At 43.1% G+C, this 20,596-nt stretch overlaps 1 protein-coding gene across 1 annotated transcript in view; it reads right to left on the minus strand.

Moving 5' to 3' along the window:
• LOC120025979 (septin-5-like) overlaps positions 1–20,125 on the minus strand; it is a 20,864-nt gene extending 739 nt beyond the window's left edge. The window contains exons 1-11 of the mRNA XM_038970748.1: positions 20,083–20,125; positions 19,806–19,819; positions 16,259–16,346; positions 16,069–16,155; positions 15,709–15,832; positions 13,837–13,971; positions 13,515–13,632; positions 6,759–6,860; positions 6,412–6,508; positions 6,166–6,301; positions 283–385 (exon numbers count right to left, since the gene is read on the minus strand). Coding sequence (XP_038826676.1) covers positions 283–385; positions 6,166–6,301; positions 6,412–6,508; positions 6,759–6,860; positions 13,515–13,632; positions 13,837–13,971; positions 15,709–15,832; positions 16,069–16,155; positions 16,259–16,346; positions 19,806–19,819; positions 20,083–20,125 — 1,047 coding nt within the window. The remainder of the gene's footprint in view (positions 1–282; positions 386–6,165; positions 6,302–6,411; positions 6,509–6,758; positions 6,861–13,514; positions 13,633–13,836; positions 13,972–15,708; positions 15,833–16,068; positions 16,156–16,258; positions 16,347–19,805; positions 19,820–20,082) is intronic.
• Positions 20,126–20,596: the final 471 nt, after the last annotated feature.

Genomic DNA, 20,596 nt, shown 5'->3' on the forward strand with positions numbered 1-20,596 from the left:
CAGAGAGAGAGAGAGAGAGAGAGAGAGAGAGGGGGGGGGGGAAGGGAGGGAGAGACAGAGAGAGATATAGAGGGGGGAGGAAGAGAGGGAGAGAGAGATTGAGCGAGTGAAAAGACAGAGGTATAGAGAGAGGAAAGAAAATAAGATATGCAATGTGGATACTTGCCCCACACAATGTATACTGATATGTGACTATATAGCACTATATCAATGCAATCCACTATCATATCATTATCATATAAATGTAATTATCATATGAATATATAATTAACTATCCATTACCTCTTCGTCCTTCATCTTGATGAGTTTCTCTGTCTCCACGTCTGGGGTGGACAAGGGTAGGATGGGGATTGGGCTCTCCACACGGTTATCTGTATTCATTTTACTGGAATAGAGAAACAGGAGGGTTAGCTCTGATACACACACACACAAACACACACGTGCACAAACATACACTGTGCACACACACACAGAGAGAGAGAGAGAGATAGAGAGAGAGAGAGAGTTTGAGTTTTTATAAAACCTTTATTTTCTACTCAATTGTTAACATAAATAATGACACACTTCCTTTTCAGAAATGAAACAATAAATGTAATTCCTACACAAAATAAATAAAATAAAAATACAAAAGAACATATACATTCAACTTATTTCATCAACAAAAAATAATTTCCCCTCCTCTACAAAACAAAGCGCTCCTTCGTATGCCCACTTCTCCTCAAACAATGGGAGATCTTTTACAGCTGAGAAGAACTCAAAATCCACTTTTATTCTTGCTTTCACTAATCCTTTAAAAACACATCTTATATCCTTCCCATATCCCGTGTCTATCTTATGTTTCCTACTCAAAAAAATTGACATCTTAGCTTGTCCCAAAATAAAATTTAACAGTTGACATTTTCTTTTCTGTTGCTTACTATATTGAAACCCCAAAATAAAAACATTGTTATTGAAAATCTCACCTACAGCTCTAAACAAAGATTCCAGTATTTCCAATAGAGGTTTTATCCTCTCACACTCCATAAAACAGTGAAAAATGGTTTCTCTTATATTACAAAAAGGACATCCATCTCTAACATCTGAGTTAATAACAGATACAAAAGCATTAACTGCAATAATGCCATGTAAAACCCTCCATTGCATATCACCAGTACCCTTTTGTAACGGTGGTTTGTACAGTGCTCTCCATGCTGGCTTTACCTTGTCATCAATTCCCAATTTTACCCTCCATGGAGTGTCTTTTCTATTTTTCAATTTATCTTTATTTAACACCTTGACACACCCCCTATACAAGTCCTTCCCATTCACCTCATCCAAACCCACCTCCTCCAACCCTCTCAAATCCAACAATAAACCCTTTCTCTCTGACTCTGGGATATTTGGTGTAATCCCTAGTCTTGGAAATGAGACGTCTTCATCTTGTACCTTCTTCTTGTGGCTATTAAGCATTCCCCACTCTTCCGCTGACAGAGCCTTCCTGCAGCTTCCCAGCATTTGTCCGACAATCCTTTCCGACCTCACCACCAAATGTTCAGCCACCCGTCTTCCATCCATTAAGGCGGGCCCGGCCATGGCCATTAACTGTTTTAAGGTGATGATTTTGCCCTTCACCAGAATCTTGGAGAAATGTGGAACAGCTGCAGTTGTACAATCCAGTCTTGCCCCATACACCAGAGGTTCCTCCAACAACCAATGCACTGACTCCGCTGAAGTTCGTCTGGACACCTTCATTATGCTCCACACTCTGAGAAGACCTCTGTAAAACGGAGGTACTCCCTCCCTAGAAATCTGGCTACTATCAACCAGAAATAAAGCCTTCTTTAAACCTAATCCTCCAACCCTCTGTAATACAAGGCCTGCTACCCCTCTCCACACCCCATTTTCCTGTCCATAAAGCAACCTTTGAATAAACTGAAACCGGAAAGCAGCAGCCCTACTAGCAAGATGTACAAGACCTTGTCCCCCCTCCTCTTTTGACAAATACAAAACACTTTGTGGAACCCAGTGATATTTATCCCAAAAGAAATCCACAATAATTACCTGTATCTTAGCTAGAAGGCCAGATGGTGGTTCTAAAACTGACAACCGATGCCATAGTGCAGAGGCAATCACATTGTTAACTATAATAGTTCGCCCCCTATATGACATTCGAGATAACAACCAACGCCATCTCTTCATCCTCCCTTCCACCATTTCAACCACCCCAATCCAATTTTTTTCCATAGTCCCCTCATCTCCTAGGTACACTCCAAGATACTTAAACCCTCCCTTACACCATTCCAGCCCCCCTGGCAAAGCCATGATCCCTCCAGACCATTCCCCAATCTGTAAAGCACAACTCTTTTCCCAATTTACTTTTGCAGAGGATATTCCCCTAAAACGATCAACCATTAGACTCAAACTATCCACCTCCGCTTGATTTTTCACTAAAACAACTACATCATCAGCATAGGCTGAGAGACGAATAGGAGGAATATCCTCTGAAAGGTACACCCCTTCAATCCGACTTCTAATGCTATTTAGTAGTGGCTCTATAGCAATGGCATATACCATCCCTGATAAAGAACATCCCTGCCTAATACCTCTACACACTTTAAAAGGAGCACTCAAACCACCGTTAACTTTCAATACACTTTCAATGTCACCATATATCACCTTTATCATGGCAATAAAACCAGAGCTGAACCCAAACGCTTCAAACGTGTGCCATAAATATTGATGTTCAACTCGGTCAAATGCCTTTTCCTGATCAATTGAAATTAGACCAGCATCCAACCCAATAGCCCTAGAGACGTCCAAAAAATCACGAATCAGAGAAATGTTATCCCCTATCTGCCTGCCAGGAACACAGTAGGACTGGTCCGTATGTATGATTTGCCCCATCACCTCCCTCAGCCTGTTGGACAAAGCCTTGGACAGGATCTTATAATCAGTGCACAATAAAGCCACCGGCCTCCAGTTCTTCACCTCCCTAGGGTCACCCTTTTTGGGCAGTAGGGTGAGGACAGCCCTTCTGCAGCTTATTGGTAGTAACCCTCTGGTTAAACTATCATTAACTACTGCTAGCCAATCCTCTCCCAACATAGCCCAAAAAGACTTAAAAAAGTCAACGGGAAGCCCATCAATGCCTGGTGCTCTTCCATTTTCCATGCCTTTTAATGCAGTGTATAACTCCTGCAAAGACAATGGTTGCTCAAGCTCAACCTGAGCTTCTGCAGCCACCTGTGGGAGCCCATCAAGGAACTGCTGTGTCACTGTTTTATCCTCTTTGTACTCACACTTGTAGAGCTCAGCATAGAACTCTACTGCCCTCTTTCTAATTTCACTAGGGCTATTGAGCTCTTGTCCAACAGCTGATTTGAGACAATGAATAATTTTTCTTTGTCCATTCTTTTTCTCTAAACCAAAGAAAAATTTGGATGAGGCATCCATTTCAGAGATTCCCTGAAACTTACTTCTCACCAATGCCCCCTGTGCTCTGATACCCAGCAGGTCTGCCAATGCAGCTTTTTTCCTCTTGAGGGCCTGAGTATGGCCTCGATCTCCTGTGGTCTCACCCAACGTCATGAGTTCCACTATTTCAAACTCTAGGGCTTTCATTGATCTGGTGATATCCTTGGTGACATTCCTCGTGTATTGATTACAGAATTGTTGAACCTGGATTTTCCCTATATCCCACCACTGTTGAAGGGATACAAAACTGGCCTTTTGAGACCTCCACCTTTCCCAGAAAAAACTAAAACATTTCCTGAAGTGAGCATCACTCAATAAAGTTATATTAAAATGCCAGTATGCGCTTTTGGGTTTTACATCGTTAATGAACACCACCTCTGTTATTAAACAATGATCAGAAAATCCCACTGGGGTTATCACACTTGATTTACAGACCTGAGATTGATGCTCAAAACAATAAAACCTATCTAACCTGGCCATAGAGATGGTGTTCTCTCTCACATGCGCCCAGGTGTACTGCCTTGTGCTTCCATGTTGACTCCGCCAAATATCACACAGTTCATGTGTTACAATGAGGCGTTTAAAAAAATTCCTTGAGGCTATATGAGGTTCTTGGTGATTTCTATCTAAATCGCTGACTGTGCAGTTAAAGTCCCCAGCAATAAATAAATAATCTTCATTGTTACATTTCTCAATGGTATTTGATAATGTCTCTAAAAAACATACCCTCTCAACTGCCACCACTGGGGCATATACATTTATCAGACACATAGTGATGTTTTCATACCTTGCTCTAACTTTTAATAACCTCCCCTCAACTACCTCTTCAACCTCATATGACAAAGGCAAAAACCCTCTTGAGAACAATATAGCTACACCCCCACTTTTTGAGTTTTTATGACTACACACCACTGTCCCCCCCCACTCCTGTTGCCACATAACTTCATTTTCCAAATTACTATGCGTTTCTTGTAGAAAATTTATGTCACTTCCCTTTCCCCTAATTAACTCATACACTATTGCTCTTTTTTTACCATCTCTTGCCCCATTTACGTTTAAAGAAGAAATCTTAAAACTGCTCATGGGTGAAAAAAATATACAGAGGAAGATACAGACACCACATCTCTTTACAGAGTTAAAACTGCAACTGAACTCTTTCATTTTCTTTAGAATTTACATCACTTATCACTCTCGTGACCACTTTCTTGAGTCTAGCAATTTCAGAGCTTGTCAAACCTCCCCCTGTAATTTTTGACATCAGAAACTTTGCTGATTCAATAAACAATTCACTTTCAGGGAAAAAATCAGTTATATTGTAATCCTGCATATATTTCTTCCCTTTTGTCAACTTCAGAAATTGACATACCTTCTTAATCCCATACCTCCCTTCCACCCCAGTTATCTCGCTATTTTGTTGTGACGCGTCAGATGACTCACTCTCGCTATCCTCCCCAGAAGAAAACTCCACCATCTCTACAACCTGTTCATCCTCAACTGATTTATCAATCTCTACCTTCCTCTTAGAATTAGACCCTTCACCACCCCTTAAATTCTTCCTCTTACTCCTCGGTACTTTGAAAACAGCTGCTTCCTTTTCCGTTATTTCAATCTCCTCTTTATCTCCAATTTCATTTTCCAGCACCACCTCAGCGACGGCAGTCGCCATCTCACCTACTGTTTCCCCTCCCTCTTTGTTCTGATCTACCACAATTGCCCCCTTATCCACAATGCCTTCCTCTCCTACTTTTCCAACCACATCTGCCCACCTTCTCCGTTCCCCTGCACCCTTAGCATGTTCATCCCTTCGCGTTGATGCTTTAGCTGCACCATCACTAGAGCTACTACCAGGCTCTGCGCGCTCATTCTCGGGACAACTACGCACCAAATGCCCCTCTCTTCCACAACCAAAACATTTCATTGATTCAGTAGAAGCGTAGAAAACATAATCAAATCCATCAATCTTAAAACTGAACGCTAAATTCAGTTCATCAACGTCCTTTTTTAAGATCATATGCACTTGTCTCCTATGAGTCACGACATGTTTCAGCAACGGAGATTTGCATCCAAAAAGAACCTTCTTTATTGTAGATATGATTTGACCATGACGAGATAACTCTCGCTCCAACACTTCATCTCTAACAAATGGTGGTACATTAGACAATATAACTTTCTTCGCCGGATTCATAAGCGGAAATACCGGCGTCTGTGTCTCCCGCAACACAACACCCCTCTCCACCATCTTATTCACCTTTTCAATGGAATCTAAGAATATCACTACTGCGCTATTCATCCTTGAGGCTGATTTGATGCTATCATACCCAATGATAGCACCCACAGCCAAGCTACATTCTTCCACTGAACACCCAGCCGCGGCAGGGATCTTTACCCCATGTCGCCTACTAAGTTTTTCAAACTCCAAACTTCCACGAGTGGCCATTGCAACCAGCCCCACCCGCTGGTTGTGCCCTCGCGAAAAACCAACCTCAACGATCCCACCACCTCTATACGTGCTTAGTGATAGTTAGACAAGATACCCTTAAAACAACTAAACTAATCAATATATATATATATTCATACCAAAACCCAATAGAGTGAAAAGAATTCCAGTCGCTCTCACAATCACTCCTGTTTGACGACTCACTCCCAGCATGCACTCCGACGAGAGAGAGAGAGAGAGAGAGAGAGAGAGAGAGAAAGAAAGAGAGCCTGTACCTGGTCATGGTGTGTATACAATGAGCCCTGTAGTTCTCATAGTGACAGTCACAGGTGATGTCCTTCAGGTCATGCATGTGGGTCCTGATCAGCATGGTCCTCAGCTTCACAAAGTCACAGTGAGACTGATTCTCCACTGCAGACACACATATAGATATGTTATGTTAATACACACACACATTAATATGTGTATACACACATTTACACATAAATGTTAACATACACACCCAACTCCCATGCACCTACCCTCCACGATGCCCCAGGGGTAGAGTCTCCCTCTGACTTTCTGACCTCTGGTCTCCACCACCATGTTACTGCCAATCACAGCAAACGGAGTGCTCTCCTAACACACACACACACACAGGTGTCAGCACGCATTTACCACACACACACACGGACACACGCACACAATGACGGCAGCACAGATAGGCACATGCACAAACACAAAAAAAGTTATTCAGTAAAAAAAAATTGTGGAACTGCAATAATAATAATTTAGCTAATAAGCTTAAGAAACTTTCTTGGAAATGTTAGGGATGTAGATTAAAATAAAATAAGTCAGTCAACGGTGTGATCATGTGTTTTAGTCTCACCTTGAGTTCTCTGTCCTTCTGTTTGGCCTCCTCATCCTCATCAGAGTCGCAGTCTGGGAACTGGTACACCTTTATCCCAAACTTATCTATCTCCTCACGGACCTACACACACACGTGTGCACAAACGGTACTTGCACAGACACACGCACACGCACAGACACACGCACACGCACACGCACAGACACACGCACAGACACACGCACAGACACACGCACAGACACACGCACAGACACACGCACAGACACACGCACACGCACAGACACACGCACAGACACACGCACAGACACACGCACAGACACACGCACAGACACACGCACACGCACAGACACACGCACAGACACACGCACAGACACACGCACAGACACACGCACAGACACACGCACAGACACACGCACAGACACACGCACAGACACACGCACACGCACAGACACACGCACACGCACAGACACACGCACAGACACACGCACACGCACAGACACACGCACAGACACACGCACACGCACAGACACACGCACAGACACACGCACACGCACAGGCACACGCACAGACACACGCACACGCACAGACACACGCACAGACACACGCACAGACACACGCACACGCACAGACACACGCACACGCACAGACACACGCACAGACACACGCACAGACACACGCACAGACACACTCACACGCACAGACACACGCACACGCACAGACACACGCACACGCACAGACACACGCACAGACACACGCACACGCACAGACACACGCACAGACACACGCACACGCACAGACACACGCACAGACACACGCACAGACACACGCACACGCACAGACACACGCACACGCACAGACACACGCACAGACACACGCACAGACACACGCACACGCACAGACACACGCACAGACACACGCACACGCACAGACACACGCACACGCACAGACACACGCACAGACACACGCACACGCACAGACACACGCACAGACACACGCACACGCACAGACACACGCACAGACACACGCACAGACACACGCACAGACACACGCACACGCACAGACACACGCACACGCACAGACACACGCACAGACACACGCACACGCACAGACACACGCACAGACACACGCACACGCACAGACACACGCACACACACAGACACGCGCACAGACACGCGCACACACACACACACAGATAAGGAGAGTTAAGGCTGGTTTATACTTCGTCGATAGACATGTCTGTAGACAGTTGTCGCAGTGACATCATGAACATTATATTGTCGTCCAATATCAAACTTGTCGTTATGAAAAACTATATACACAAAAAACGACAGACAGGTGGTCAAAATAGCATAACTGGTGTATTTTAACACCAATAAACCCATCTGTTTAAAAATGAATTTAGTATATGTCAATCTAGTAAACCAGCAGTGGCGACCCGGAATTCAGGGGCAGGTGAGCCCCGCAGAATCTGCAGGGAGAGCTAGGCAGTTCAAGCCCCCTTAGGTGCTGACATAGATTTCCATTACAGGTGCACATCCAAGAAGGCTCAAGGTCATTGGACACAGATAAAATGATGTCAAATCACGTTATATCTACCGTAGCTTTGATTGGACTGATCATGTTACTTTCAAAATCTTAGCTAGCAAGCTAGACAAGCAGTCATCATCATGAATCACGTCAACATTCTACTGGCAAATCTTTTTCAACCCTTATCATATGAAGATAAATTACAGATAAAAAGGGCTCGGTGCTCATCGCCCATTGGACATAAACATTACACAACATCAGAAATCGCAAATTCAACCATGAGTGGTTTGGAAGGAATCAGTGGCTAACTACAAGCGTTGCAAAGCAATCACTATTTCACTTCCTCTGCCTGCTATTCAGTGGAGAAGGTATGTGATCCAAGACTGGGTTCAAGGATTTAAAACATCTGTCTGAAATTGTCTCTTTTCTAAGCTTAAAATTATAAGCATTCACTCGCAACACCATGGGCCAGAAAAGGTTGAATACATTGGCCATGCTGTCAATCCAGCATGACTTCTGCCACGTTCAAAACAACTGGAAACTTGGAACTGGGAAATCTCAGACTTCATTGAGTTCAAGACAACTGGGAACTCGGAAAAAAACTAGGTCCTACTGGGAAAATACGTTTTGAACGGTCATCAAACTCGGAATCCCAAGCCGGGAACTCAGGCTTCTTTCTAGAGCTCCGACCTGAAGATCACTAACATCATGATTCCACCTTGTTTTTTTCAGAGTTCCCAGTTGTCTTGAAAGCACCTTTGATGACAAAATTTGCCCACAAGGACCGTCGCGCCTGTTCAAGTGAGCACAGCACAACAACAGAATAAATATCTTGTATGCTGCTGCATAAATTAGCTCATGTGCTTTTCTTCAAGAGGAGGGGATACTATATAATGTTGTTGGGTATGTAACTATGAGGAGGGGATACTATATAATGTTGTTTGGTCTGTAACCATGTTTACCAGTGACAGTCTCTTCCCATTCAAATATTTATTTTCAACAAGAAGTTCAGTGATCGACCCTGTAATTCCAATTGATATTGCGAGGGTTGTTTAGTTTGTGCAATGCGCTGTCTGTGCGTCGGTATATTGTCTATAAAAGTGGATCCTCCTGATTGTATTTACTTACTTTTTAGACCACATAGGCCTAATAAAATACTTCAAATAGTAGGCTAACCTTGTCGCTCTCTCTCTCTCTCTCTCTCTCTCTCTCTCTCTCTCTCTGTGGTGACACAAAGAAAAGTCAAATGAAGGCCTAAAAATCTTGCTGAATTTGTCTGGACTAACATCTATCTGAATTTCTGTCTGTGTCTATTTTGAAAGGGCTGAACGAACAGGGCTACCTTGTCGCAGCTCGTTTGCTTGCACTTTGTTATACTTACAGCTAAGTGTTAATGATATAAGAATAAACATTATACATTTACTGAACATAAATGTAATAATGTTTGTGTATGGTTCAAAAGTCAAAACTAATTTTGGCGTTCGTTATTATTGAAGGCCAATGCGGTTCTTATCGACTCACACAAATCCAAAAGGAGTCAGTAGAAACCACATTTGTTTAAGCAAGTCAACCACATCAGCTATGGTTTTAAAAAGTCAGCAAATGAGGCTGAATGAAGTTCGCTGCCAGACAAGGCTCCGCTGATAGGCAGGTGTAGCAGTGGTAGGGATTCACTCCATGATGCTGAAAAGAAAGCTCTGCTGTTGGGACTGCTTTATGTAGGCCCAAACAGTTTGTGGGCACCGGTTGTCACCGTTACAGTGCAATTAATGTATTGTTTAGTGTTGTGTTGTGGCTTTGCTGGCATACATCTAAAAAAGCATGTTGATTTTCCCCCACCAAGATTTACATGCTAAAATCGCCACTGGAAACCAGGAAACTAAAAGCAACTTTCTAAACAATGTTTTGGTTTGTTTCTAGCTTGTTAGCTAGCTAACGTTAGCTGCCTAGCCAGTTCAAATAATGACCATATCATAGATGACAACATCTTAACTTAAGATAATTATTACAGGAAAATATTTACAAGTTAATGGTGAGCTAATGAAAGAGTGTGATGGAATAAAAGCAGGGCAATCTATCTGAGAATGTTAGAACTTGGGCACTGTCTCGTTGCTGGCTCAGTCAGGTAACCACGACCAGAACTTTTATTCTTCTGTCTGCCACAAGGAAACCGAGAGTCGCAGCGACGGTCTACAGATATTCCATTTCAGTATAAATTAAATGTGGTTTTGACCAGCGACACTTGTCGCATTCTAATTGTCTACAGACATGTTGATAGACAACGTATAAACCAGCCTTTAGAGTTACATCTAGGGCTGTTACGGTGGCCGTATTACCACCACACCAGCGGTCACGAGTCATGACTGCAGTCAAATTCCAAGTGAACGTTTAACCACGGTAACTAGGCATCTCCAAGCTCTGATGCTGCTGATGGTCATTAGTAGTCTACCAAACTTGCTAACTGCCCGGTACTCAGCACTCTATTGTCCCTCTAATCACTCTGACATCAATGCAAATGTGATTGAAAATCTAATCAAATACTTCATGAGAGCCCATGAGCTCATGTTGCGCAACATTTCTATAGGCTATGCAATTGCGAGAGAAAACATAGTTTTGATGGACTCTACTAAAAAAAGGAGAATCCCATCTGCTTTCTATAGGCTAGGCCTACTATATTTATTTCTCAACTTCCCTAATATTAAGCACATTGCTTCTCTTTACAACTTACCTGGCTGGGCATGAAAATAAACCACAAGGAAAAGCGTAGTCCATTCGCTATTTAAGTGCATAGATGACATTCTTTCCCGCTGCCCCTGTTTCAATACAGGTGCATGATAATGGTCCCTTCTAAATCAAAACAAATTTCACACATATATTATTTAGTATATGTAAAGACAAGATTAAATCAAGAATAGTCTGATGGGGGACAATATTATCCTGTCACTTGTGAATGATGTATTATCACTTGATGCCCAGCTTGTGCAATAAGGCAAGAAATAGCACATGCCTTTTTTCCCAAACTTTTTCTAATCATAGTCGCACACCTCATGTAGCCTAGCCCATAGGCCTATATGTTTTGATAAGGTTTGTATCACAACTAAAGTGGCCAAATAACTTCTTAAAATTAAGCACATTAATCCACTTTACAAGGGGTGTAGAGTCTAACTGGCATATATAAGCAGCGCGTGAGTCTCAAGTTTGGGGAAGATAATTTTCACCTTTATAATAAAGCATTATATGAATAATCGCAATTGCGGTTACTTTTGAGAATGGTGTTTTCCCGCTAATTAATTGCATTTTGCAACGTTTGCGCATATAGCCTATAGCGTATTGCTGCGCTTATAATGTGAAGAAATAGCCTAATAGTTTATCAACATTTTAAGCTAAACGTTCTGATCTGTTGCATCAGCCTCATTGCTTTTGAAAGTTATTTTGTAGATGTTCTAGAGGTCTGCATCAGTGGCTTGTAGGCTGTGTGGAAGCCAGGAGATGCTAAATGTGTTTATGTTAATTAACGCTCAATTACTGTGACACAGGTAGTTATTCGCAAAACAATCACTGGCTGACAAAATGTAATGACCGCCACAGCTCCAGTCACATCTTTATCTCAAGATGATCAGTCTCTTCACAAACCTGGGGAGAGAGATCATCAGGAACAAACACAATACTATCACAGTACCAGTCAGTATGTACACAGTACCAGTCAGTATGTACACAGTACCAGTCAGTATGTACACAGTATCAGTCAGTATGTACACAGTACCAGTCAGTATGTACACAGTATCAGTCAGTATGTACACAGTACCAGTCAGTATGTACACAGTACCAGTCAGTATGTACACAGTACCAGTCAGTATGTACACAGTATCAGTCAGTATGTACACAGTACCAGTCAGTATGTACACAGTACCAGTCAGTATGTACACAGTACCAGTCAGTATGTACACAGTACCAGTCAGTATGTACACAGTACCAGTCAGTATGACATAGTACCAGTCAGTATGTACACATTACCAGTGTTAAGCCTGCTCCCGCTCTTCCCCCCTGGCACTCGAGGGCGCCAGGCTCCCCAGCATTGCACACTCCTGCCACCATCATTACGCACACCTGCCTTCCCCCGTCACGCGCATCAGCGATTATTGGACTCACCTGTACTCAATCACCTGTCATTACCTCCCCTATATCTGTCTGTTCCCCCGCTCTGTTCCCTGCTTCAGCATTAGCTGTCGTTTTGTACCCGTGTGCTGACACTGTTCCTGTCTTGGTCCTTGTCTGTTTAAAGATTAAATGTTGACTCCCCATACCGGCTTCTCATCTCCGTCATCGGTCCTTACAATCAGTCAGTATGTACACAGTACCAGTCAGTATGTACACAGTACCAGTCAGAATGAACACAGTACCAGTCAGTATGTACACAGTACCAGTCAGAATGAACACAGTACCAGTCAGTATGTACACAGTACCAGTCAGTATGTACCAGTGGTGGAAAAAGTACTCAATTGTCATACTTGAGTAAAAGTAAAGATACCTTAATAGAAAATTACTCAAGTAAAAGTGAGTCAACCAGTAAAATACTACTTGAGTAAAAGTCTAAAAGTATTTGATTTTACATTTCCTTAAGTATTAAAAGTAAATGGAGTTTCTAAAATGTACTTAAGTATCAAAAGTAAAAATATATATATATAATTTCAAATTCCTTATATTAAGCAAACCAGATGGCACAATTTTCTTGTATTTTTTTTATTGACAGTTAGCCAGGGACACACTCCAACACTTAGACATAATTTACAAACTAAGCATTTGTGTTTAGTGAGTCTGCCAGATCAGAGGCAGTAGGGATGAGCAGGGATGTTTTCTTGATAAGTGTGTGAATTGGACCATTTTCCTGTCAAAATGTAACGAGTACTTTTGGGTGTCAGGGAAAATGTATTGAGTAAAAAGTACATTATTTTCTTTAGGAATGTAGTGAAGTAAAAGTAAACATTGCCAAAAATATAAATAGTAAAGTAAAGTACAGATAAAGTACAGTAAAGTACAAAAACCTACTTAAGTAGTACTTGAAAGTATTTTTACTTAAGTACTTTACACCACTGGTATGTACACAGTACCAGTCAGTATGTACACAGTACCAGTCAGTAAATACACAGTACCAGTCAGTATGTACACAGTACCAGTCAGTATGTACATAGTATCAGTCAGTACAGTATGTATATAGTCACAGCTTATTCATGTCATTGTAATCTGTCTCACCCGGTCTTTAAGTTTCCTGATCTCGTTGGGAGTAAGGCAGTCAGATTTAGAGATGAGAGGAACCACGTTGACCTTGTCCTGCAGGGCCTTCATAAACTCTATATCGACTGGACGAAGCCTGTAGAGAGATACACACCAGGGCTTAGTGTGTGTGTGTGTGTGTGTGTGTGTGTGTGTGTGTGTGTGTGTGTGTGTGTGTGTGTGTGTGTGTGTGTGTGTGTGTGTGTGTGTGTGTGTGTGTGTGCGTGTGTGTGCGTGTGTGTGCGTGTGTGTGCGAGTGTGTGCGAGTGTGTGCGAGTGTGTGCGAGTGTGTGTGTGTTACCCGTGTCCAAAGGGTGGTATGAAGTAGAGGCAGCAGTGGACTCTGTTGTCCTGGATATTCTTCCTGTTCAGTCCACTCTCATCTCTGAAGTACTGCTCAAACTGCTGGTCAATGTAATCTGTGATTGGCCTCCAACTGTAACACACACACACACACACACACACACACACACACACACACACACATGCGCACAGCGAAATGTCAATACCACTGCTCGATGTACAGTACCAGTCAAAAGTTTGGACACCTTCTCATTCAAGGATATTTCTTTATTTTTACTATTTTCTACATTGTAGAATAATAGTGAAGACATCAAAACTATGAAATAACACATATGGAATTATGTAGTAACCAAAAAAATATATTTTATATTTGAGATTCTTCAAAGTAGCCCCCCTTTGCCTTGATGACAGCTTTGCACACTCTTGGCATTCTCTCAACCAGCTTCATGAGCTAGTCATCTGGAATCAATTTCCATTAACAGGGGTGCCTTGTTAAAAGTTAATTTGTGGAATTTCTTCCCTTCGTAATGTATTTGAGCCAATCAGTTGTTTTGTGACAAGGTAGGGGTGGTATACAGAAGATAACCCTATTTGGTAAAAGACCAAGTCCATATTATGGCAAGAACAGCTCAAAAAAGCAAAGAGAAATGACAGTCCATCATTACTTTAAGACATGAAGGTCAATCAATTCGGAAAATTTCAAGAACTTTGAACGTTTCTTCAAGTGCAGTCACAAAAACCATAAAGCGCTATGATGAAACTGGCTCTCATGAGGACCGCCACAGGAATGGAAGACCCAGAGTTACCTCTGCTGCAGAATTACCTGCCTCAGAAATTGCAGCCCAAATAAATGCTTCACAGAGTTCAAGTAACAGACACATCACAACATCAACCATTCAGAGGAGACTGAGTGAATCAGGCCTTCATGGTCGCATTGCTGCAAAGAAACCACTACTAAATGACACCGATAACAAGAAGAGACTTGCTTGGGCCAAGAAACATAAGCAATGGACATTAGACTGGTGGAAATCTGTCCTTTGGTCTGATAAGTCCAAATTTGAGATTTTTGGTTCCAACTGCCGTGTCTTTGTGAGACACAGAGTAGGTGAACGTATGATCTCCGGATGTGTGATTCCCACCGTGAAGCATGGAGGAGGAGGTGTGATGGTGTGGGGGTGCTTTGCTGGTGACACTGTCGTGATTTCTTTAGAATTCAAGGCACACTTAACCAGCATGGCTACCACAGCATTCTGCAGCTATAGGTCATTTCATCTGGGTTGTGCTTAGTTGAACTATCATTTGTTTTTCAACAGGACAATGACCCAACACACCTCCAGGCTTTGTAAGGGCTATTTGACCAAGAAGGATAGTGATGGAGAGCTGCATCAGATGACCTGGCCTCCACAATCACCCGACCTCAACCCAATTGAGATGGTTTGGGATGAGTTGGACCGCAACGTGAAGGAAAAGCAGCCAACAAGTGCTCAGCATATGTGGGAACTCCATCAAGACTGTTGGAAAAGCATTCCTCATGAAGCTGGTTGAGAGAATGCCAAGAGTGTGCAAAGCTGTCATCAAGACAAAGGGTGGCCACTTTGAAGAATCTAAAATCTAAAATTTAGTTTAATTTGTTTTGCATTTTTTTGGTTACTACATGATTCTATATGTGTTATTTCATAGTTTTGATGTCTTCACTATTATTCTACAATGTAGTAAATAGTAAAAATAAAGAAAAACCCTTGAATGAGTAGGTGTGTCCAAACTTTTGACTGGTACTGTATGTGATCATATTGTATGTGATACCCCTCCAGCTACAACACGCACACAGCACACACACATACATGCACACACACAACACACACACACTCACCACTCAGTGTTGTTGACTGCGTCTCCAAACCCTGGTGTGTCTACGATGGTCAGTTTCAGTTTAACTCCTTTTTCCTCTATGTCCACCGTGTGCTTAGTGATCTCCACTGTCTGACTGATACGCTCTGGAATGAAGGAGAGAGAGAGAGAGAGAGAGAGAGAGAGAGAGAGAGAGAGAGAGAGAGAGAGAGAGAGAGAGAGAGAGAGAGAGAGAGAGAGAGAGAGAGAGAGAGAGAGAGAGAGAGAGAGAGAGAGAGAGAGAGAGAGAGAGAGAGAGAGAGAGAGAGATCCAAGACAACATCCACTATGTGTTCTACACTGTGTGATACACTCTGAGAGGAACAGCAACAACTGAACTCACCCTCAGCATTGAGTAGTTTCCTGTCCTTGTGCAGGTCTGTGAGGAAAAGGCTGTTGACCAGAGTAGATTTACCCAGACCAGACTCTCCTACAACACATACACACACCCACATACCCAACACATACATCAGTCAGCATCAGTCAAAAGCATCAATCAACACACTGTGGGAGTGTGATTGTGCATCTCTTGCCTGCCACCATGAGGGTGAAGTCAAACCCCTTCTTGACTGACTTCCTGTGGACCTGGTTGGGGAGGGTGGCAAACCCCACATACTCCTTCTCCTGGAGGAAACACACACACACAGGTATAAACACATGTGCATTAGAAGCAGGTCAATCTTGAAACACCCACCCACCACACACACACACCAGGACTGTGAAGGGCTGCAACAGTGCAGTACAGGTCCTGAGGGCATGCTCTCTCTCTCTCTCTCTCCCTCTGCCTCCCATCACAGCTCTCCTTCAATAAAACATGACAGGAATTCTGGGAATGCCCTATTAACACGGAAATCCTGCTGGAGGACAGAGTTGGGAGAGGAGGAGAGGAGGTAGGGAGGAGAAGGGGAGAGGAGGTGGGGAGGAGAGGATGAGGGTGACAGGGGTGAGGGGCAGTGATGGAGGGATGAAGAAGGGAGGAATGAGGAGAGCTGAAAGAGTGATTCCTGTTGTCCGGACTGTAGGAGATATAGCCTGATACAGCCCAGCCAGCAGTTTCATTAGCTCATCTACTATAGAATCTTCCAGAACAAAGACTGGATGTCCTGAGGTGATGCTGCTCTTGCTGTGTGGTGCGTGTGTGCGCGTGCGTGCGTGCGTGCGTGCGTGCGTGCGTGCGTGCGTGCGTGCGTGCGTGCGTGCGTGCGTGTGTGTGTGTGTGTGTGTGTGCGCCTGCAAGTGTCCTGCTTCTTACATGTTAACATTTCATATGTCACTGCGCTCCGCTGCAATATTACAACAGATCTGAGCACACATTAAGCTCTGTGAGACTATCTGTACCTTTGACTCCTTGTTACATAAAGGGCTGCATCATGTGGCAGAGGGTTCATGTGAAATATCAAAGGAAATGACTTGTCTGAATTCAACAACACAGAGATATGCAGCAGAAGAGAGGGGGTAACAGAGATAGGGAGAGAGAGACACAGAGAGAGAGAGAGAGAGAGAGAGAGAGAGAGAGAGAGAGAGAGAGAGAGAGAGAGAGAGAGAGAGAGAGAGAGAGAGAGAGAGAGAGAGAGAGAGAGAGAGAGAGAGAGAGAGAGAGAGAGAGAGAGAGAGAGAGAGAGACGTAGAACACCAAATAATGCATGCAGAGCAGAATTAGGCCGATACCCGCTAATTATCAAAATCCAGAAAAGAGATGTTAAATTCTACAACCATCTAAAAGGAGGCGATTCCCAAACCTTCCATAACAAAGCCATCACCTACAGAAAGATGAACCTGGAGAAGAGTCCCCTAAGCAAGCTGGTCCTGGGGCTCTGTTCACAAACACAAACACACCCCACAGAGTCCCAGGACAGCAACACAATTAGACCCAACCAAATCATGAGAAAACAAAATGATAATTACTTCACAAATTTGAAAGAATCAACAAAAAAACAGAGCAAACTAGAATGCTATTTGGCCCTAAACAGTGAGTACACAGTGGCAGAATACCTCCCCGCTGTGACTGACCCAAACTAAAGGAAAGCTTTGACTATGTATAGACTCAGTGACCATAGCCTTACTATTGAGAAATGCCGCCATAGGCAGACCTGGCTCTCAAGAGAAGACAGGCTATGTGCACACTGCCCACAAAATGAGGTGGAAACTGAGCTGCACTTCCTAACCTCCTGCCAAATGTATGACCATATTAGAGACACATATTTCCCTCAGATTACACAGATCCACAAAGAATTTGAAAACAAACCCGATTTTGATAAACTCCCATATCTACTGGGTGAAATACCACAGTGTTACATCACAGCAGCAATATGTGTGACCTGTTGCCACAAGAAAAGGTCAACCAGTGAAGAAACACCATTGTTAATACAACACATATTTATGCTTATTTATTTTCCCATTTGTACTTTAACCATTTGTACATTGTTACAACACTGTATTTAAACATAATAAGACATTTGTAATGTCTTTGTTGGAACTTCTGTGAGTGTAATGTTTACTGTTCATTTTTAGTTTATTTCACTTTTGTATATTATCGACCTCACTTGCTTTGGCAATGTTAACATATGTTTCCACTGCCAATAAAGCCCATTGAATTGAATTGAGAGAGAGAGAGAGAGAGAGAGAGAGAGAGAGAGAGAGAGAGAGAGAGAGAGAGAGAGAGAGAGAGAGAGAGAGAGAGAGAGAGAGAGAGAGAGAGAGAGAGAGAGAGAGAGAGAGAGAGAGAGAGAGAGAGAGAGAGAGAGAGAGAGAGAGAGTGGAGGAGTGTGACTGGGTACTGCAGTGTAGTGCAACATCTATGATATTATACAGGATGTAAGCATCTAGTAGTAGGCCAACTCCTTATGGGAGCAGCAGGAGAGCTCGGCCAGGGGGAGAGAGAGGGGGTGTAGAGAGGGGGAACAAAGATAATGTGGATAGAGATTGGGAGGAGAGAGAGCATAGGGATAGAGAGGGAGAGATTGGAAGAGAGAAAGCCCATCTGTCTCTTTGATTTCATGCTACTGTATCCCCTCTGGCAGTGCTGAAAGACAATCGCATTAGCAGGGGTTGCTATGGAGACAGCTAACGAGGATCCAAAATTACAGTGGCCAATTTGGTGTTTAAAGAATTGAGTAAATCCTGCACACCCAGCTCTCTTTGGGAGCTTGGAGGACTGCCAACCCTGTACTAGAGAGCTGTAAGATGAGCAGTGAACACCTTAGCAGACAGCAGGATGTAAGCAGACAGCCACCGAGGTGGAGATCACAGAAGCTTGGTGGCACCTTCATTGGGGAGTCCGGGCTTGTGGTAATGGCTGGAGCGGAATTGTATCAAATACATGGTTTCTTTGTGTTTTATGCCATTCCATTTACTCTGTTCCAGCCATTATTATGAGCCGTCTTCCCCTTAGTAGCCTGGTGGAGACCCGTAGAGAAATCTATAGAGACACCTGTCTCTGTGATCTGTGCACAGCTGGAATGAATGAGCAGACCACCTCTGGGCTCACACCCCTGGTAATCAAACAGACAACACAATAAAACTGTGTGTGTGTGTGTGTGTGTGTGTGTGTGTGTGTGTGTGTGTGTGTGTGTGTGTGTGTGTGTGTGTGTGTGTGTGTGTGTGTGCGTGCGTGCGTGCGTGCGTGCGTGCGTGCGTGCGTGCGTGCGTGCGTGCGTGTGTGTGTGTGTGTGTGTGTGTCTGTGAAAAGATCGAACAATACATGGTGCCTGTCCTAATTGGGGTCACGGAGCAGATATGGTCTTTATGTTCTCTAGTGCAGCAATTGGCTGCAGCTCCCGCTCGCTGCCGCGATGAAACATAAAACATCATACAAAACCGCACTATGCAGGCGTAATGCGGTCATTCATAATAGGGTAGTAATTGCTTCAAAGGTGCCATATAGGAGGAAATATTCCTCTCTTTCTGAATTTATTCAATCTAATTTCAGATGTGGTAATACAATTTCGATTATTGCCTAATTTGTACATGACTAGATTATGAATAGATAATGAAATTCGAACCGCACTTTGCAGTATTTACCATGCACATGCCACACAGACAGAGTAGTCATGGGCCGATAGAGCTGTTATAAACGGTTACCTCTCTTCCATCCTCTGTTAATGGAAACGGTATCCGTTGGAGTTATATTCCATTGGAGGCGGCAACGGCAGCACGAGAGACCCGGTGGGGCAGATTAAAGACGGAGATGGAGTCGCATCGAGTCATAGCGATGGGCGCGTGAGCGTAGAGAAAAAATAAAAGGTTATAGCAAATAGATAAAGCACAGTTATCTTTATTAATAATTATATGTTACAAATCATTATCAATGTGCCATTAACTGATTGGCGATCAGCTGGAGAAGTGCGCGTAGGCCTACCTGATCTGAGTGCTCGGCTCTTGTACCTGGTGTTGCTCGTCATCTTGGTTGCAAAAACAGCTGGATAAGGTCGCGCGCCCGCGTTCACGATGGGCTACAGTGTGCGCAATCACTAAAATAGTAGTTATGTTTTATTAGATTACAGACTTGACCTGATTAGAAACAGATGAATGACATAGCATTGGAAAAGTGTAAGCTATTGTGCATTTTTAGATTGCATTTTCAAGACACTTATAGCTTAATGAAAACATATAGGCAAATAGGCCATATTAAAAACAAGAACATGGAATCTCAAAAATCTCAAAAATAGTGTTTTTTTCGTAATTGTAGCAGATAAACACAAGAAAAGCACTATACAACAAACAATCTCTATAAATATAGCCTAAAGCCAGAGAGATACATGAAAAATACTGCATTTATTTGACATTATTGTCGAGTACAAAACAAACAATAGCCTAGTTGTCTGTCATCTTGAGACCTCAGTGAATTACATTTGTCAGAACTGTGTCAAGTT

Source organism: Salvelinus namaycush, chromosome 31 (assembly GCF_016432855.1).
Source record: "Salvelinus namaycush isolate Seneca chromosome 31, SaNama_1.0, whole genome shotgun sequence".
In the NCBI taxonomy this organism is placed as follows: domain Eukaryota; kingdom Metazoa; phylum Chordata; class Actinopteri; order Salmoniformes; family Salmonidae; genus Salvelinus; species Salvelinus namaycush.